At 39.8% G+C, this 20,367-nt stretch overlaps 1 protein-coding gene across 1 annotated transcript; it reads left to right on the plus strand.

Moving 5' to 3' along the window:
* The first annotated feature begins 281 nt into the window (after positions 1 to 281).
* LOC117405604 (ribose-phosphate pyrophosphokinase 2) lies at positions 282 to 18,220 on the plus strand. The gene is made up of 7 exons (XM_034008787.3): positions 282 to 609; positions 4,658 to 4,841; positions 6,929 to 7,027; positions 8,905 to 9,029; positions 14,473 to 14,646; positions 16,112 to 16,271; positions 16,918 to 18,220. The coding sequence occupies exons 1-7, from the start codon at positions 488 to 490 to the stop codon at positions 17,008 to 17,010; spliced, it is 957 nt and encodes a 318-aa protein (XP_033864678.1). The 5' UTR covers positions 282 to 487; the 3' UTR covers positions 17,011 to 18,220.
* The last annotated feature ends 2,147 nt before the right edge of the window (positions 18,221 to 20,367 follow it).

Here is a 20,367-nt window from a genome sequence, read left to right on the forward strand (position 1 = left end):
TCAAAACGCATCAGTCCTGCATGAACTGGCAAGATCCAATTATGAAAACATCAGTTAACAAAAATAACAGAACAAACTCTCAAAATAACTATTAAATCAAACATCTGGGAGATACTTCTTGTACAACGGTTAAGACATCGGTCCTCGGGTGTAACACACACACACTTCGAAAAAGAATGTAGCGTCATCTCAAAGCGCCGAATTCCGTCTTTGAATTACGCTACGTCTAAGAACGAGAGTCCTGTACCCGTAGATATATAAGGCCTTCTATATCTATGCGTGTACCTTTAAACCGAGCAGAAGGTGTAGGAGTGAAGGGGAGGAGAGTGGGTAGGGCTCAGAGCATCATATCCTTTCGGCAAATCCGCTCCTTAACCAGTTCTTTCTGAAAAAACAAGGAAGACAAGACAGCAGTAAATTAGAGACTTTGCAATACTGCAATTGTTCATTCTTTCCTTCCTGCGCTGTACATCATAACCCTTTCGCCATGCCAAATATAGTAATTTTCAGTGGCAGTTCCCACCACGATCTGTCACAAAAAGTGGCAGACAGGCTCGGACTGGAACTAGGAAAAGTGGTCACAAAGAAATTCAGCAACCAAGAAACATGGTAAGCGTTATTATTGTTTGGTACAGGGAGCAATTACAAAACAATACTTATTTTCATAAGGTGGCTGTGAAAGGAAATTTGATGAGGTCTCGGTTGTGTCTCACAATGGCAAGCCCTGTCAACAACATGCTGCACGGTCTGAGTGATAGAGCCTGAATTTAAGTGCCTGTAAATTGTTATTTCCTATGTGGGAGTGAGCGTATTTTATTACACAATGCACGCATCGTGCACTTGGTTTGCGTCGACGCTGTGTCTTTTGCATAACGTCCAAGAATGATTTTTTTTTTTATTATTTTTTAAATTAAGCGTCCATTTTGATGCCCCGCGTGTGCGCCTGCTCTCCCAAAACTGACATGCTGTATTGGTCAGCAGTGACCATTTTTGATGGCATCCGTGCTGCAGTTTATCGGCTCTCAAATTGTTTAATTTGCAAGTTGGTTGAGATTTGGTAATCGGCAACACGTCATTCAGTTAAAGCGAAACAGGCGACTGCGCCATCTGTTTGTTACTTTTTTAATAAGGGAGGATTTCAGTTTAACAATTTTGCTTCGTTTGTCAGTTTTTTTTATCACGTGTTTTCCATCCACAGTTGAGTGGGGGAGGGGGCCTTCAGATAGAGGCACTGGATAGAACTGAAGCAAGTTATGCTAGGCTGAGTACTAGTAGAAGAAACAGAGCTGTAATCATAAAACATCATTAGCACGCTAATGCTTTGTGTAATAACCCACTGAATGATAGTTTCGTGGTGAAACGCAAACCATGTAAATGAGTGCTACACTACAGTAGATCACACTGCAAACTTTTGCGTTTTACTAGTTGAGTACTGTAACACGCAGATAAGCTGATTCAACATGTTTTCCCTATGGATTACATAATACTTTCTACTTTACAGAACGACGCTGCACTAGACATAATCTTTTTGCAGCATTGCCACATAGAACAGTAAAAACTCCAAAAATAATCCCTCCCTCGTTTTGCAGAACAAGCCTACAGATATTTTATCTGTAAATATTATTTTAATATTAAGCATCAACATAAAGAAACAATAGCGGAGGTGGCATTTTTTAAACTAGGGATACTGAGCAATCTTAAATTATCATACTACCAAAAAGTAATGATGGGGGTGGGGCATGTTACCCCCTGTGATACAGTTTTAAACATGCAGTTAGTGCAAGTCTTAAACGCAGTTTATAGATAGGTTACTGATGTAATTGTTGGTTCAACAGAGTACACAAGTGATCCCCCCATGATAACGCACCTTGGTACTGCATGTTGCAATACACTCTTCGCAATGTATTGATTAGTTCTGTTGTAATGCCTGACGGGTCATGAGGTTTCTGGTCTGGTCTTCAGGGCTGACACTGTGTGGGTCTGTTTTGGGTAACACCAGAAAGGGTCATGCCATAGCATTTCGATCTTGCTTGCTATTCCCAGTGTTGATATTAACACATGGGTGCTGCTGAAGTGCATTTGTTTAGTAGTGCTACAGTGAATGTGTGACCCTTATGTATGAGTATTAATGTAAAAAAAACAAAAAAGTATTCTTGTTTAGAGGCTCAGTAACATTCAATTTATTTAATTATTAACATAGGTATGGTAGGCCCCCAAAATACCAAATATATCATTGGTAACAAAGACACTTCCCGGTACTGCATTTCTCAATGGGACTTTTGTTAGCTAAAAATATTTTTGGTGTCCATTTTGAAGATTCATAGACTGCCTGCTGGTGCCTACAGGCTGTACCAGTTCTCTCCCATAATGGTATTAAGTGTAGGGAAATAATGAGTGTGTGTGTTAAATACATTACCAGGCCCATGTTGACTGACAAACTACATTTTTACATCTGTGAAGAGACCCTCAAATAAAGCTTTGTTATACTAAGCATGGGTTAAAGCAGTTTACCTTAAATGAACTGTTCACATTTGTTTTGTTTGACTTGAAATACCCACTATATACCTTGTATTAAAGCCTTGTTTTGTATCTATACTAGTGGAGTGGTGTGTTTGTAGTGATATGTTTAGGAAGCTTTTGTAGGGATACGCTAAATACTTAAGCTACAGTAAATATGAAGTATTGGTAAGAGCAATATTATCTATTAATCTGCTGCCTTCAGAGTTTATACTTTGTGTGGTGTCTTGGAGCTGCTACAGTTTGAAGTGCAGTAGCAGGATTATACCAATTTGGTTTTCATGTGATGATAGTAGTAACAAGCAAGTTTCAATCGTAGAAGAATCTTGTATCCCTACAGCTAAAACTATTATGAGATGTTAACAAAATGGTTTGGTGATAAGATTTTCTTTTGGATAAATGGCCTGATTTTTAAAGCTTGGTCATTTTGAGCAAATCTCATTAATAAAGCTCAGAGTCTTTTTTTGCATATTTATGTAGACTGAGCAAAACCAAATGTAAGTTGCAATGGAAAAGTTTAAAAGTGCACAGGACGCTGCTGCTTTAATAAACCAAGGTATTTTGGTGTTGAGAAATGTTCTGCCTGGGTGGAAGACAGGCTTAAGTCTGCATGTTGGTGACATCAGTTTACATTATTATTGGTGAGGGTAGTCCCATGATAACGAGCAGTGCAGATATGGAACAGTTCTGTTAAACTGTCGTTTGGATGGGCTTCCAGGGGAAGTGAAAGCAGTCTGGAAGTGATTAAGTAAATTAGAGGTTTAATTTGCGCCGCTGTGTTTGAATGATGTAGTTTATTAACTTGTCGGCCATGTATAATTGGTGCTGGGCCTTATGTAAAAGTCACTTCACATCTGGGATTGTATGGTAAAGCACCACTATTGATAAGTTTAGGCACGGGTGAAAGGTTTAAATTGATCATGTGTAATGGGCCATTCTGATACAGGTTTCCCCCCACTTGTGATGGAGAAAAGGGTTTCAGGGTAGGTGGTATGTGTATGTGAAAGAGGAGGAGTAATATGCGGTACATGAGGAGAATGTGTCTGAAGCTTGCAAAAATGCCTGTTTTGATGACTTTTGATCTAATTTTTCTACATGTGCCAGATGAGACTTGTTTCAAGGGCATTCCACAAAAAAGGGATTGAGCAACCATTTGTCTCAATGTTTTTTTGTTTTTTTTTATTTACAGTATATGTGGGAATGTAGATTATGAAATAATGTTTGCTATGAATAAACACTGAAGGTGGAATTTAGACCACCTTTTATACAGTTGTTGACTGCTCTAACCTAATACAGGTTTCTAATATGGGTTAGTAGGCAGGAGAGGTCTTTCATCTGGAGGATAACATTATCCCCATCCCTTCTTTCCTGTCATTTAACCATCCAGCTTTTCCTATTGACTGACAGTGCTGACGTAAAATGACCTAGGAAGTGAAATGGCTTTCCTGAGAGGCATTCCCTCAAAGCTTTTTAGATACAGATACAAATTTTTTTTGTATCAATGTATTAATAATTAAGCATGATATTTGAACATAAATATAATGTTGATAGTTAAAATAAATATTACCACAGTTATTTATTTTTATTAGTCAAGAGTTTTTTTAATAAGACTCTTGTTGCTGTAAGGCGTAATGCTGACTGACTCTGCTCTACACAGGTTCAGTGCTATGTATCACCTGATTTGTAATTTTAAATAGTGCCCTTTTAATGTACTTGTATAATTAATCCTCACAATTGTTTCTTTGCTAAATAGGACCGCAAAGGGTTAAATCTATGTGAATGGCACACAATGAGATCCAAACGACTGAGTTTGCCTGAAATCTGCAGCGTGCTTAACACGGTATAAACAATGCCGTTGTTATTGAAATCGATAGGAATGGCAAACGGCAAGCGCTTTTTGTCCGATAAACGTCTGCCCGAAATAACCCTGTACGGTGTAAGTGGTGGCGACTGTACCAGATATTCTATATTAAAATGAAAATGCATGTTTGCTATAACATGTGTTTCTTTCAAAACTGCCTGTCTGAGGCTTCTGTAGGTAATTATGGAAGTGCCAAATAGGGTTTATGTCATTATTTGGTTACAATCGCATAATGCTGCAGTGTATTGACGGTTGTTGTCTAACTGTGTTTTGTTCTAGTGTCGAGATTGGAGAAAGTGTTCGGGGGGAGGATGTCTATATTGTGCAGAGTGGATGTGGGGAAATCAACGACAACTTGATGGAGCTGTTGATCATGATCAATGCCTGTAAGATTGCGTCATCTTACCGGGTGACTGCAGTTATTCCATGCTTCCCTTATGCCAGACAAGACAAGAAGGATAAGGTAAGCATTTAAAGTTGCAGCAATAATATACCTAAGCCCGATATACGCTCCTATGCTTTAATGCGAGAGGTCCCGGGTTCGCACCCGCTCTCCGCTGTATGTGGATTCCCTGCGGGAACCAAGATTGCTACAGTATTCTCGGGTGAAAATCTAACTATAATATTTTAGGGCAGCAGTGTGGAGTAGTGGTTAGGGTTCTGGACTCTTGACCGGATGGTCGTGGGTTCAGTCCCTGGTAGGGGACACTGCTGCTGTACCCTTGAGCAAGGTACTTTACCTAGATTGCTCCAGTAAAAACCCAACTGTATAAATGGGTAATTGTATGTAAAAATAATGTGTAAAAAAAAATAAAATAAATAATGTGATATCTTGTAACAATTGTAAGTCGTCCTGGATAAGGGTGTCTGCTAAGAAATAAATAATAATACGACCATTTCAAATATAGTCCCGAACTTTCTAGATGGTTTCAATTCTGTGGGGTGTCTCGCATATAGTAATAAATAGCTTCATAGCTAAAAAGATACTTTTAATTTCAAGTCATTTCTAGCAAACCAATTGATATACTAGTTTTGTAAGAAACATTCAAACAATTAAATTAGATATCATTATGCCCCCCAATGATGCTTTGTTTTTGTTCCCAAAAAGACAGTGAACTATGCTTTAGCACTTTGTTCCACCAATTGCCGTTTGTACTTGCTGTAACTTGTATATCTTATTTGGTAGAAATGGGTGTGTCCTCTGTAAAACATTTACAATAATAATGAATTTACAGGGATATGATGCATCTTGGATTTGTGTTGCTTTAAACATCAAATCCAAGCACCTTTTTATTTTTTATGCATGAACAAATGAGCTGGAAGACTAATAACGTTCTGGGGTAGTTCTCTAAAGATATGATGTAGTTACAGACACTAGCTTTTTATTTATTTCTTTCTTTTTTTGCTCATTTGCTATTTAAGATATAATTTTTATTGTATTACAGCTTGGCTGGTGCTTACAATATATTCTGTTTGACCAGACGGGTAATTAATTGCCACAAATCATCACTTTAATTTCTGAGCCTGTAGGTGACAATCACATTGCTGTTTTTCATGTTGCTTAATTCATGGAAGTTTGATATGACCCACTAATCCAGAATATTAGGAATACCAAAAACGAGAGAATTGGCAGGAGTAAAAATTGGTTCTTGTGCCAAGGGGAATTTACCAGGATTGTCTGACAACAGCTTGTTTTGATATCCTTTCCATAGTACATGACCTGCTAAGAGCACACTGCCCCCTAATGTCTCAACTCTTCACAACGTGTGCTGCAGTACTTGAATTTCCTTGAATGTAGCCCTGACCAAGCCTAACCTTTCTGAGTTTGAGACCATACTAGATCAGGCAATGTGACAGACCGTTGCGGCAAGCAGACCTCATCAAATAAAATTAAAAAAAAAAAAAAAAAAATCAGTTTTTTGTGTGTTCGTATATATCTGAGTAGGTTTACATTAAGTGCAACATTTAGTTGAACCAGCTATTCAAATGTGATTAATCCTACATGGCTGCTGATGACCATTGACAATATTCTAGAAGTTAAAAAGAAAATAAAAACCCTGGTAATCTGTGTTTTTTTTTTTTTTTTTTTTTTGCAATTGCAGATTCTCCATGCTATGCTGTTTTGAATGTATTATTTTCATTCCAGCTAAGGTTGGATAGGGTTACCTTCTTCTGCCCAGTGACCTTCATTTGATAGAATTAGTTTCATGGTGCCTGGAGCTTTGTAACCATGAAAGTGTTCCAACAAATGATGTGAAAGAACTTGTAGAATGTTTTGTATTTCTTCATAATTCTGGACATTTACCACCTTACTTGTTAAATGTTGATAGTAACCAGTAAAACTTAAGATTTACCAGATTCTGACTTTTACCGTAAGGTATACACTACCTTTTTATACACAAAAAACATGAAAATAGATTTTGTGCAATTCAGCCACCAATTTTACCCCAAATGTTCAGGCTTGAATTCTTCTTCTTCTTCTTCTTCCTCTTCTTCTTCTTCCTCCTTCTTCTTCTTCTTCTTCTTCTTCTTCTTCTTCTTCTTCTTCAGGGTCGTGCTCCCATCTCTGCAAAGCTTGTAGCCAACATGCTGTCAGTTGCAGGAGCAGATCACATCATTACCATGGACCTGCATGCGTCACAGATTCAGGTGAGTTTCAAAGTAGGGATTCATTAATCCTATCAAACAATGTATAGTCCAAAATGCCATTTGCAGAAAATCTGTTGCAAGCATTAGATATGGGGAGGGGGGGGTGGGGGGTTGGGAACGTGTTGAATTGTAAACGTCAAAGCCCAGCAAGGGTTTCCTGAAATTTGAGTTAAAAAAAAAAAAAAAAAAAAATTACTTATCACAACTTTGTAAAGCTTTGTTTGAGATGTTGCAAGTTTCTAAGCATGTTATCTCGGTTACATCCAATTTGTATTACTCAGCTTTTAGGTCAGAGTTCACATTGTAAATGCTGGGCTCCTTCAGCTAATGGGTTTGGGTAATGTGTTTAAGTTACAGATCGTCCTTTTTTTTTTAATTTACTGCTATAAATACACGGTTAGAAATATTTCATTGGAACTGTTTCAACGTTATTTTCTCCTACAAGATCCCTTTTTAAATGTATTCTGACTCCATAAACCACTGACAGTAAACCATGTGTAATTTATGGAGATTTATAGACTGCAAAATACTTTACACAAAACACTCCTTTATAATGGTATGATATAAAAGGGGAAATAATAATGCATCTAGGTCAGCATGTGATCAGTCATTCAGGAGTTCCTCTTCACCGCTGTCTGAAGCACCCCCTCATCTCGCTCCCTGTCTCGCTGGATTTGTGCTATCCAATGGTCATTTTCTGCAAATGATGCCATTCCAAGAACACACAGGAGAATTCATTGACATCATCTTGATTAACATTAATTCTTAATAAACCCTGGAAAAGTGAACATATTACCCTTGTTTTGGCTTCTTTACACTGGCTCCCTGTGCAGCATAGAATTGATTTTAAGATTTTGCTGTTAACTTACAAGGCCCTGCATGGATTAGAACCTACTTATTTGCAGGAGTTACTGACCCTATATCTTCCAAACCGCACTCTGAGATCAGAGGATGCGGGGCTGCTGGTTATTCCTAGGGTCAACAAAAGCAACACGGGATGTAGGGCTTTTTCTTGTAGAGCTCCTAAATTATGGAATGCTTTGCCTTTGTTTGTCAGGGAAGCTGAGGCCGTTACAGTTTTCAAGTAAAGACTAAAAACACACTTTTATCTTATCTTGGTGGGTTTTAATGCAACTTTTAAATTGCTGCTTTTGTATTATATATACTGTTATTTAAATGGTCTGATTGTGGCAGTTGTATGTGTGACATGCTATACAAATGTATTGTGGTTTGTTCTTTTTTTTTCTGCTATCTACTGTACAGTGCTTTAGCGCTACTTTTTGTATGTAAAGCACTATGTAAATGCAATAAATAAATATAGCCACTGTGTTGAAGGATGAACCGATAGCCTGGGTACACACAATATCATGCCACCTTTAAAGTCACTGAGGTCCTTCTGCTTTGTGGTGTTGCTGAATAGTTGCACACAACTCTCACACAGCTTATATAGGTCTAGTAGATAATATGATACGTTACTAGTTATCAGTGCTTGTTTGCAAGTTAATCATTTGTATATTGTCTGTTAATGGACCGAACTTGAAAATAAATGTGATATGAACTGTTATACAGTTACGTAGTCAGACCTACAGTAGAAGCTAATTATTATTTTTATTATTTATTTCTTAGCAGACGCCCTTATCCAGGGCGACTTACAATTGTTACACAAGATATCACATTATTTATTTTTTTTACATACAATTACCCATTTATACAGTTGGGTTTTTACTGGAGTAATCTAGGTAAAGTACCTTGCTCAAGGGTACAGCAGCAGTGTCCCCCACTGGGGATTGAACCCACGACCCTCCAGTCAAGAGTCCAGAGCCCTAACCACTACTCCACACTGCTGCCCTAATTCTTAGGCTGTGTCTTTGTTTCAGGGTTTCTTTGACATTGCTGTGGACAATCTGTATGCAGAGCCTGCTGTTATTCAATGGATTAAAGAAAATATTCCAGAATGGAAAAACGGTATAATTGTGTCTCCTGATGCTGGGGGAGCAAAAAGGTATTGTTGTTATTTTGGGATTCTAAAAGGTACAGTTTTGTTTCTAGAACAAACAACATCAAAACTACTTGAGGCCTGAAAAAAAATCGGTTTAAAACTTTACAACAAAAATACTACTTAACCACAAGAGGTCGCTATAGTCTAAATTGTACATTATGCTTTTGTTTCCTGGTAACATAACTTTTGTTAAATTCCACATTTTGAGGTCTAACTGAACATTTTAAATATTCGATTCATTAAATGTGTTTACGTTGCTTTTTAATGATTTTGGGTGTGTTTAATTGACCCATTTTTTCTATTTTTTTTTTTTGCTTTGTTTACATACATCAGAAAAGATTTTAGAACATTCCAACCAAGATGAAAATGAGTCCTGCAGACTTGTTTTATGTGATGTCATACACTGTAGCAGTAAAAATCTCTACCCAAAGTTTGATGTACAAGTGGTGGCCATTTTAGACCAAGCTAAACAGAATGCAGTGAGTTTTGCCTTCCGAGGAACAGATGATATCTGCGATGTAATCAAGGACTAGTGAGCTACTGTCTCCAAAGTGCACAAAATACACACTCGTTTACCAGTGTTTTGGTATTTTCTTTGTTTATACTTCTAGATTTCAGTAAAGTTATGCGCTGCTTCTAATCAGTCATTTGTCTTGGTGACTGGATAACAATATTTGGAATGCGGATTGCAGAGATGCCAACTGCTAGGTTTTGGCCGTAGCAACTGCATGAAAACTGTAGTAGCTACAGGCAAAGCCCTTAAAACAATGGTTAGGTGTCTTCGTATGCAGTTATATTAAGTCGCTGTTTGTGCGACTCTGTTTGAGACGAACTTGCACTTGCCATGGTATTTAGAGTGAGTTGTCATCTGAAAAGCATATTGTAATTGGGTGCTTCTGCTGAGTGACAGATCTTGCTTTGAAATCAAAAGCAGTGGGGTTGTTAACGGCAGGTGTTAACTTATAGTTTCAATAAAACTGTGAATGGAAGTGGCAGCAAAACAAGTAAAAGTTACGACTGCAGAAGTGCAAAGAAGAATATACAAAGAGGTATAAATTTATTAAACAAAGTAAGATTTCTAAATAGAGTAGGTCCTTGGATTTTATTTATTTTTTAGAACAAAAAGATGATATTATTATTATTATTATTATTATTATTATTATTATTTATTTCTTAGCAGACACCCTTATCCAGGGCGACTTACAATTGTTACAAGATGTCACATTATTTTACATACAGTTACATTATTCTTTTTTACACATTATTTTTACATACAATTACCCATTTATACAGTTGGGTTTTTACTGGAGCAATCTAGGTAAAGTACCTTGCTCAAGGGTACATCAGCAATGTCCCCCACCTGGGATTGAACCCATGATATTCCAGTTTGTGTATAGCTTCCAAAGGTCATTTTTAGTGGGTGGTCCCAAAGTTCTGCACACTACTCAGATTTTAAAGCAGTTGGGATATATTTAAGTTGAGTGAAAGACAATATTTTCCATCAGTTTTTGGCAAATGCCAGTTATTTTTTCAGCCAGTCTTGTATAAGAGGAGCCTTGATGATCCTAAAGTCAATTTTTCATGATCTTTCCTTGCTGTGAGCAGTTCTCAAATAAAGCTCCTTCAAATGATGCAGTACACTAATTCAGTAGCCGTTCATTTCTAGAGGCCCAGGTTATATTATTATTATTATTATTATTATTTATTTCTTAGCAGACGCCCTTATCCAGGGCGACTTACAATCGTAAGCAAAAACATTTCAAGCGTTACAATACAAGTAATACAATAAGAGCAAGAAATACAATAAAACAAGTAAAGTACAAGTTTGACAAACCACAATTCAATAATACAGCAGGTAATAGTGATAGTTACATCAGGATATGATTAAATAGTGATAGTTACATCAGGATGTGATTAAATACAAAGTACTACAGGTTAAAAACTTGGCAGATTACAGTATTCTGAAGTACAGGATTAAATGCAGTAAAATAGGGGCTGATAAGAGCAAAATAAAGCACATTTACATGAAGGGTGATAGTGTCCCAGGATACAAACAGAGGAGTTCTACAGGTGCTCTTTGAAGAGGTGAGTCTTAAGGAGGCGCCGGAATGTGGTCAGGGACTGGGCAGTCCTGACATCTGTAGGAAGGTCATTCCACCACTGCGGAGCAAGGGTGGAGAAGGAGCGGGCTTTGGAGGCAGGGGAGCGTAGCGGTGGTAGAGCTAGTCTTCTAGTGCAGGCGGAGCGGAGAGGTCGAGTGGGGGTGTAGGGAGAGATGAGGGTCTGGAGGTAGCTGGGTGCAGACTGGTCAAGGCATCTGTAGGCTAGTACAAGAGTCTTGAACTGGATGCGAGCAGTGATCGGGAGCCAGTGGAGCGAGCGGAGTAGTGGAGTAGCGTGGGCGAAGCGAGGCAGAGAGAACACTAGGCGGGCAGCAGAGTTCTGGATGAGCTGGAGCGGACGGGTGGCGGACGCAGGGAGGCCAGCCAGGAGGGAGTTGCAGTAGTCTAGGCGGGAGAGTACCAGGGCCTGGACCAGGAGCTGGGTAGCATAGTTGGTGAGGAAGGGTCGGATTCTTCGGATGTTGCTCAGGAAGAATCGGCAAGTGCGTGCCAGAGTGGAGATGTGCTGGGAATAAGAGAGGCAGGGGTCCAGGGTGACTCCAAGGTTCTTAGCTGAGGAAGAGGGAGAGAGTGTGGTAGATTCCAGAGGAACAGAGATGGAGAGATCAGAGGAGGGGGAGGAGGAGGGAAAGAAAAGGAGGTCAGATTTAGAGAGGTTGAGTTTGAGGTGATGCGAGTGCATCCAGGAGGAAATAGCAGACAGACAGGTAGAGATACGGGAGGAGATGGTGGAGTCAGAGGTGGGGAAGGAGAGGAAAATCTGAGCATCATCAGCATAGAAATGGTATGAGAAACCATAGGATGCGATGAGGGGGCCCAGGGAGCGGGTGTAGAGAGAGAACAGGAGAGGACCCAAGACTGACCCTTGGGGGACTCCAGTTAAGAGAGGGTGAGGTGTGGAGGTTGCTCCACGCCAGGTTACCTGGTAAGTGCGGTTGGAGAGGTAGGAGGAGAACCAGGCCAGAGCAGTGCCAGAGATCCCCAGGTCAGCAAGAGATGATAGTAGAATAGAGTGATCAACAGTGTCAAAGGCAGCAGAGAGGTCGAGGAGAATTAGGACAGAGGAGAGAGAGGCAGCTCGGGCACATTTAAGTGAGTTGGTGACAGACAGGAGGGCGGTTTCAGTAGAGTGAGCAGAGCGGAAGCCAGATTGGAGAGGGTCAAGCAGAGAGTGGTTGGACAGGAAAGCAGAGAGCTGGCGGTGTACAGTCCGCTCGAGGGTTTTGGAGAGGAAGGGTAGGAGGGAGACAGGACGGTAGCTCTGGAGGGAGGTGGGGTCGAGGGTAGGTTTTTTGAGGAGGGGAGTGATCGAGGCTTTTTTGAAGGCAGAGGGGAAGATACCAGAAAGTAGAGAGGTGTTGAGGAGGGAGGAGATGAAGGGGAGTAGAGCAGGAGCAGCAGCTTGAAAGAGGTGAGTGGGTAGGGGGTCCAAGGCACACGTGGTGGGTTTGTGACCCTGGAGCAGGGAGGAGAGGTCAGAGTCTGAGAGGGGCAAGAAGGTGGAGAAGGAGGGTGAGTTAGTAGGGGTTGCAGTGGGTGTAGGAGTTGGAGCGGGAGGGGGTGCGGGGGAGGGAGAGGTGTTAAAGAGTTTGCGGATATCTGAAATTTTAGAAGAGAAGAAGGAGGCAAAGTCATCAGGGGAGATAGAGGAGGGAGGAGGAGGGGGGGGAGGGTTAAGGAGGGAGGAGAAGGTAGAGAATAGTTTACGTGGGTTGTTAGTGGAGGCTTGGATTACAGATTGGAAATAAGCACATTTAGCAGAGGAGAGAGTAGAGGAGAAGGAGGAGAGGAGAGTGCGGTAAAGGTCTAGGGCAGCAGGGAGTTTGGTTCTCTTCCATTTCTTTTCAGCAGATCGCAGTGCGATTCTTGCCGAGCGGAGCGCAGAGGAGAGCCAGGGATGGGGAGGGGAGGGGCGAGCAGGACGGGAGGTGAGGGGACAGAGGGAGTCGAGGGAGGAGGTGAGTGAGGAGAAGAGGGTGGAGGTAGCAGAGTCTACGGAGAGTTGTGAAAAGGAGTCGATAGGAGGGAGGTGAGAGAGAGCAGTGGAGGCAAGGACAGAGGGGGAGAGAGAGCGGAGGTTACGGCGAGAGGTGACAGTGGGGGTGGGAGGAGCAGGGAGAGGGGGGAGAGACAGAGAAAAAGAGATGAAATAGTGATCAGAGAGGTCCAGGGGGGTGACAGAGAGGGTGGAGGGGCAGCAGGCCCTGGAGAAGGTGAGGTCCAGTTGACGGCCAGCTTTGTGGGTAGGAGGGGACGGAGAGAGACAGAAGTCGAAGGAGTGCAGGAGAGGGAGGAATCCAGCAGAGTGGCTGGGGTTGGAGAGGTGGATGTTGAAGTCACCCAACAGGACAGTCGGGGTAGACAGGGAGGGGAGGGAGGAGAGTAGATAGTCGAGTTCATCCAGAAAATGAGTGAGAGGCCCAGGGGGGCGGTACAGAACAATGAGCAGGAGTTGACAGGGAGAGGTTAGTTGGACTGCATGAAATTCAAAGGTACTGACAGAGAGTGAGATGAGATCGGAGGGGACAGAAAAGAGCAAGGAGGGAGAGAGGAGAAGACCCGTCCCACCTCCCCGTCCAGTGAGACGCGGGGTATGGGACAGGACGTAGAGAGAGGACAGGGCAGCAGGAGTAACAGTGTTATCAGGGGACAGCCAGGTTTCAGTGAGAGCAAGGAAATCGAGCGAGAGGTGGGAGGCAAAGGCAGAGATGAAATCAGCTTTGTTAGCAGAAGAGTGACAGTTCCAGAGTGCACCAGAGAGTGTGCGGGAGGGGGGGAGAGGCAGAGAAATGAGATTAGAGGGGTTAGAGGAGCAGTAGCGGAGGGAGGGCAGAGGACGAGGACGGGAGGACAGAACAGGGATGTGAGAGACAGTCATAGCAGGACAAAAGGCACAGTGGGAGCAGTAGGGTGGAGGGTACAGACCTGACTAGTAGAGAGCTTCTTCTAGAGCCCCGTTAGGTTAGGATCTATTGGAGCAGCGTCTCAGTGCAGGCCTCCCCTTGCTGGACTCCCACAGCTAGACTCCCGGCTCTTTTGTTGAGGCTCTTGTGTTGGCTGGCGCGTCTGGCTGGCGCTAAAATAGGCTGCTTAATATATATTAAAAAAACAACTGCGTGGAAACCAATCAGATAGCAAAACAACTTCTATTCAATTAAACCACTCACCTGGTACTAATCACACACACCAACTCAGCTAATTCAATTATTATAATCCAGTTCGGGCCACACATATCACAAGACAGCCTTGTTTGAAATAACAACACATTCCTAAAGTAAGTGAAGCAAATGTTTTAAAGTTCTGCAACCATTTGTTTATTGTAGAGTCACCTCAATTGCTGACCGACTGAACGTGGAGTTTGCCCTCATTCACAAAGAAAGAAAGAAAGCCAACGAAGTGGATAGAATGGTCTTAGTGGGTGATGTGAAAGACCGGGTGGCTATTCTCGTAGATGACATGGCGGACACATGTGGCACAGTCTGCCATGCTGCTGACAAGTGAGTACTCCAGAGAGCAGAGCAACAAGGAAGTGAGACGGTACAGGGTTCTTTGGAACAGCTTGCACTGTAATTACCGAACAAAAACCAACACACATGACGACAAATGGAGGAAGACGAGACGGAAATTGGCAAGTGCAAGTGCCAGTTGTGTCGTCTTCATGTCGTATGCATATTTAAACTGGGGGAAATAGCGAGGACCTTTTTTATGAATATAAATATATAGGGCTGCAACGAAGGGTACATTTTGACCTTCAAAGTTTCAAACCTTCGATGGTACTAATTTGCATAATTTATTGGTGACGTCACCATAGCTCCTTGTTTATACTTGATTGTAAATCCTATTATTTTACAGGTAAGCCATATATACATGGAGTTAAACATTCATATGCAGTTTAAAAATATGTTGTATAGAACAGTAATCATGTTTTTATAATTGAAATAAAAATACACGTTGTTTATGTACACATAATTGATGCTGCTTGCGAGTAGCTTGCATTGTAGCAGCACGAACTGCAGCAGACTTAGGCAAAACAAACTTAATTTAACAGTCACTGTTCCAGGCAGGTTTATAAGTCTGTCACATTTTACACGCTTTGTGATGGTGGACTACTATGTCCACCAGCAGTACTATTACTACTAATATGTGCCTCCATAATACATCAACAGTTGCTTGCACAGTTTGCATTCAACTTTTTTTTTGGTTGTCTGGGCATTTAACAAAAAAAAAACAGCAGAGGGGTTTCGAGACATTTCTTTCAATACAGCTTTGCTATACAACACATTGCTGTCGAGATGGCGAATGAAGAAATTTGCCTTTGTTTAACACGAGCTGGAGGGGGGAGGGATGGACGGTGTTCAGTTTTTTCAAAATTAAAATGATTAGTGTTAGCGTATATTTTGTATGTTTCAAACATATTCTACCATAGCACTTCTCTTACACTGTTTTGTATACTAGATATTCAGTACATATTTTACTGAAGCACTACAACCGCTATAGGTAACCCCCAGTGTGTTGGCATAATAATATACCCTGCTTCATACATGACAGCGGCGCCATAGAGTTGCTAAGTATAACGATTTGGTTGTGGATTTTAATACCACAAGTTTTGTTTAAGTAATTTGCATTATACAAATCAAAAGATCGAATTTTGCATGCAAATGATATTTAATGTGCGATTTATAGTATTCACACATTGTCAAACGATTTCTGTTAACAGAAAAACAAAACAAACAAAAAAACATAAATAAGGTTTAAAAGAATCTTCGAATTCCTGGCTAGCGAACGAACCTTCGAACCTTCAGATCCAGCCCTATAAATATATGATTTCTTGTTTTCATATTTATTTTTATTAGAAATGTAAATTAAGCTGGCCCATTCTTTTTATTTAACTGGGTTTGTGATAAACAAGTTACTACAATTACCAAATGATGATGCCCATATTGAATGTTTTGTATATTGCAGATTGTTATCTGCTGGTGCTACCAAGGTGTATGCTATACTGACCCATGGGATCTTCTCTGGCCCTGCCATTTCCCGGATAAACAATGCTGCATTTGAGGCCGTTGTAGTTACCAACACCATTCCACAGGAAGAAAAAATGAAACACTGCCCAAAGATTCAGGTAACATTTCTCTACAGGCTTTGCCTATCTTGAATATCTCCAGTGATGCATTTCCATCCTAAAACAGGCTAATTAATGGCACAAGTATGTTGCAGACATGCTTTTATACAAAAATAAAGAGCTTAACTTATGTGTTTTTGAAGTATTTGGTAAAATGCTGTACTCTGTGTTTTTCTCATTTAAGTTCCGTTACTGGTGTTGTCCAGTAAAATTAACTGCTTTACTGACACATTGTTTTAACCTATGGTAATATCAATGATTTAGATCTGTTTTTACAAACCATTGTATTAGATATGCAATGCCCCTTACATACTTTTTTTTTTTTATGCAGTAGTCTCCATGGTCACTATAGTGAAGGAATGTTTGTTTGTTTTCAGGTTAGACTACTTAAGTCAGAAATAGTAGTGTATCGTGGCATAGTCTACCGCAACAGATCCAATTGGCTAGAAAGGTTGTGACTGTGTATAATGCGTGTCAAGGATGCCCTTTGTCTAACACCTGAGCAACAGCCTGGTTACACAAAATTCTGTTCTACATCCTGCAGTTGTTTTTTCATTGGTTCAAGCTATACATACAGTATATATTAGATAGTCTTTACTTCATCATCCCAGGTTTACAACAATCTGTTTTGTTTTGTTCTTTTTAGGTGATTGATATTTCAATGATCCTTGCTGAAGCCATCCGAAGAACACACAATGGAGAATCTGTGTCTTACTTGTTCAGTCATGTCCCGTTATAATAGAAAAAAAGAAAGACCTGCATTTCTTCTGCTTCAAGACTCCAGTTGTGACGCACCTACCTGAACCAGTGCAAAGCCAGAGCAATCGGCCTGCACACAATTGACTTAAGCAGTTCTTGAGTGGCCATTCCAGCTGCAGGGGTCATTTCTTCACAGATCTTTCCACACCTTCACACCAGGGTGCATGCATACTTCATTCCAGAACAGTGAATGTTGCCTTAAATCAGGGGTTTGGCTTCCCTTATACCGATGGATTGAATTTTTCGGGTTTTACACACATGACGTCCCTTTAAACTTATTTTGAGACAATTTCCTGTTTCCCCAATTAAACTCGGAAAAACCTGTTAATTACAAAACAATGTCACTTGTTTTACCTACATATCTTGATTGAGCCTGATTCGGTTTCACTTTATTTCTATTTCAAAGAGACGTGACAAATGAACTACTCACGTTAACTGCTCATTGCTGATCCTAATTGCTAGTTTTAGCTTTTGTTATTTTCACTCGTTTAACAGAGTTGTCCTGACAGCTTTTCTTTTCAGCATAAAATACCAATACAGAATGTACACTGATAGGATGTCCATTTAAAACCTCCTTGATTTTTAGCAAAGAGAAACATCATCTTAAACCCAGTCCTTAATTAGTAGTTTTCTCTTTATTAGTATGCAGAGACAGCTTAACAAACATTTTAAAGGGAGGTAGAGATTTGGAAAATAAAAACTGAAAAGTTCAGGCTCTACTTGAACGTCATTGTGTTTGCAACTCAGTCTGAATGAAAAATTTTAGTTGGTCTTCTTTTAAAATGCATTAATAGCAGAACCAATTTTTATATATAATACAAAGAATTGAGCTACCTTATGTCAATAGTTTGGGTGAAGACCCTGTTCATTAGTTTATCTCTAAAACTTTATGATACAGAAGTATATGTTTTGTTGGCAGTGTTTTAAAATGTTACTTTTTTTTCAGCAATCTTTTGTATTGAATGCTCAGGATATTCGCCAATGTATTTGGACTTGATAAAATGTCTAGTTGAGGAAGGAGTTTAAAGAAAAATGTTAGTCTCTCCAATGCTTGTCATGTCTGCTTAAGTTATGGCAGCTTCTGCACAAAACATGTACAGTTTTCACTTCTAGAAATAATTAAAAAAATTTGAAATGCAAAACCAGTACAGTTTTATTCTCAATAAAAAAGATAAACTGGCAAGCTTAAAGTTGATTTTGTTGGCTTGTTGATTTTATTTTTTCTCAGTTATGCTAAATAACGTCAGTGTTTTAAGCTCATTGTAATTCTAATTAGCACTGACTTGTCATTAACATAGTGTGTATTGTTACAGTCGTGGTTTATCCCTTGTTAACTTGCTTGAAAGGGTGTTATTCCATAGGCTGTATTTATGGCGGACTGAATACGGGTTCATGACAGGCAACCAACATTTTACACTTGTGTGTGTTCTGTCAGATCAGAATATCTTAAATTTGCAGACTTCTGCCTGTGAAAGATTTCTGATGAAAGATTCATCCGTCAAGTTAATTGACTCTCCATAAATTGTGTGCAGTTGTCAAGTGATTTCATTGCCATACCTGCCATGGAAATTTGAACAGCTGCTGTTAAGTTTCCTTTTAGTGTAAGCTGGAGTTCCAACTGTGCCGAGTGTTCTTTTTTTTTTTTTTTAAACCTATATAAGCATGTACCTATTAAATATACCAACTTGGAATCCCTATATAAGTATACTGTATTATTGTGCCTATTACTACTGGTAGGGATTCTAATTGTATTCAATTAGAATTAAAAAAATAAAATAAAAAAAAAAGCTCCAGTGAATGAGGTAACCTTGGTCACAGGACTGGCAGTATTGACTTGAGTTTTGCAGAAGTTAAAAGTGGGAATTGATTTGTTTATTACTCTTCCACGTACCAATCTGCACATTAAGGGAAACTATTACAAATATTAGGTTTTTGTGGATGAGAGTTTTTGAAAGCATGACGTGTGCTTTAGAAGTCATAGTGGCAAAACACATGTATTACAGGCGGTGAGGCTGTGTGGTCCAGTGGTTAAAAAAAAAAGGGCTAGTTTTTTAGCAGTTTTAGCAATAAAAAGTATGTCTCTACGAGCATACGTGATTTTTTTTTTTATCTCACGATATGGAAATTATTATCACTATCGATATTGGTGCCCATCCCTAAGATATTATTGATGCGCCCTCTTTCAAAGGTTTTTTTTTTATAAACTATTCTTAAAAACCTTCCCCATTGTATCGATCGGCCCTCTTCATTCACCGCTGTGCCTTGGAAGTCCCCATGAGCTTAAGTACAGTACGCCAAAGTCACCAGTTTTATATCTGCTGTCGATATTACCTCAATGGTTATTAATAATGACTGAGCTTGCACTATGGTATCATTATAGCTCATGATACACTGACCCAGACGTCATTGATTGGGTCTTTGGGGGACTTCTAATTAACCTAGAAGGGAAAAGTGGCACAGAATGTAATATTTCCCCAACAATGCCATGTATCACAAGAAGAAGATTGTTTTAACACACACATGTCTAAAAAGTGGTTATTTCAAAGTAACTTCACATGCTGCACTCAAAAGGCTTGTTGATGTAAACATGAATGTAAATGTGATCATATTGCTGCAGAAGAATTCGAAGTATTTGCAGGTGAAGAGCAGGTTCTAGTTTTATAATTTTTATAATGTTTTATATTATAAGACACACCTCTGCGGAGGGAAGCATAATATTGAATTTATATCTCACCTAACAAACCATAGATTATCACACATGCACATAATGCATGATGCTAATTAGCTTTAGATATGTTGTTATATTGCATGCATTAATGTAAATGGGTGCCTTACACTGCCTGAGGTACTTAATGTAACCATATTGCTTTATATATTATTAATGGTGTTTGCAAAGACACCTGCCTGCCTGCACTATGAGCTAGGATTTGAAGTAGATCTGCGATCACTCGATCCATTTAAGCGTTAATAAACTGAAGGAGTAAATATATACTCTGTTTCATTATTCTTGATTAACTGTTGTCTGGGTATGTGAAAATCTGTAAGCCAGGACACGCACAGTGCAATCGATTTGTCCTCCTGTTTGCCTCCTCTTATTCTATTAAGAAGTGCTCGAACTTGACACCATAATAACTAAACGATGTTTTAATTGTGCAAACAATCAGGTACTTCTCTAGATACAACTGACCCCTAAATAACTTATAAATCACCTTGTTTCAGCTAACTTTTTTTTTTTTTGCTTTCTGACATTTTTTAACATAAAGTTTTGAGTGTGCAGTTGTTTTAACTTAATTAACATTTTTTTGTTAACTATTGGCTTGTAATCACCTTTTGGAAC

This window comes from Acipenser ruthenus, chromosome 9, assembly GCF_902713425.1.
Source record: "Acipenser ruthenus chromosome 9, fAciRut3.2 maternal haplotype, whole genome shotgun sequence".
NCBI lineage: Eukaryota > Metazoa > Chordata > Actinopteri > Acipenseriformes > Acipenseridae > Acipenser > Acipenser ruthenus.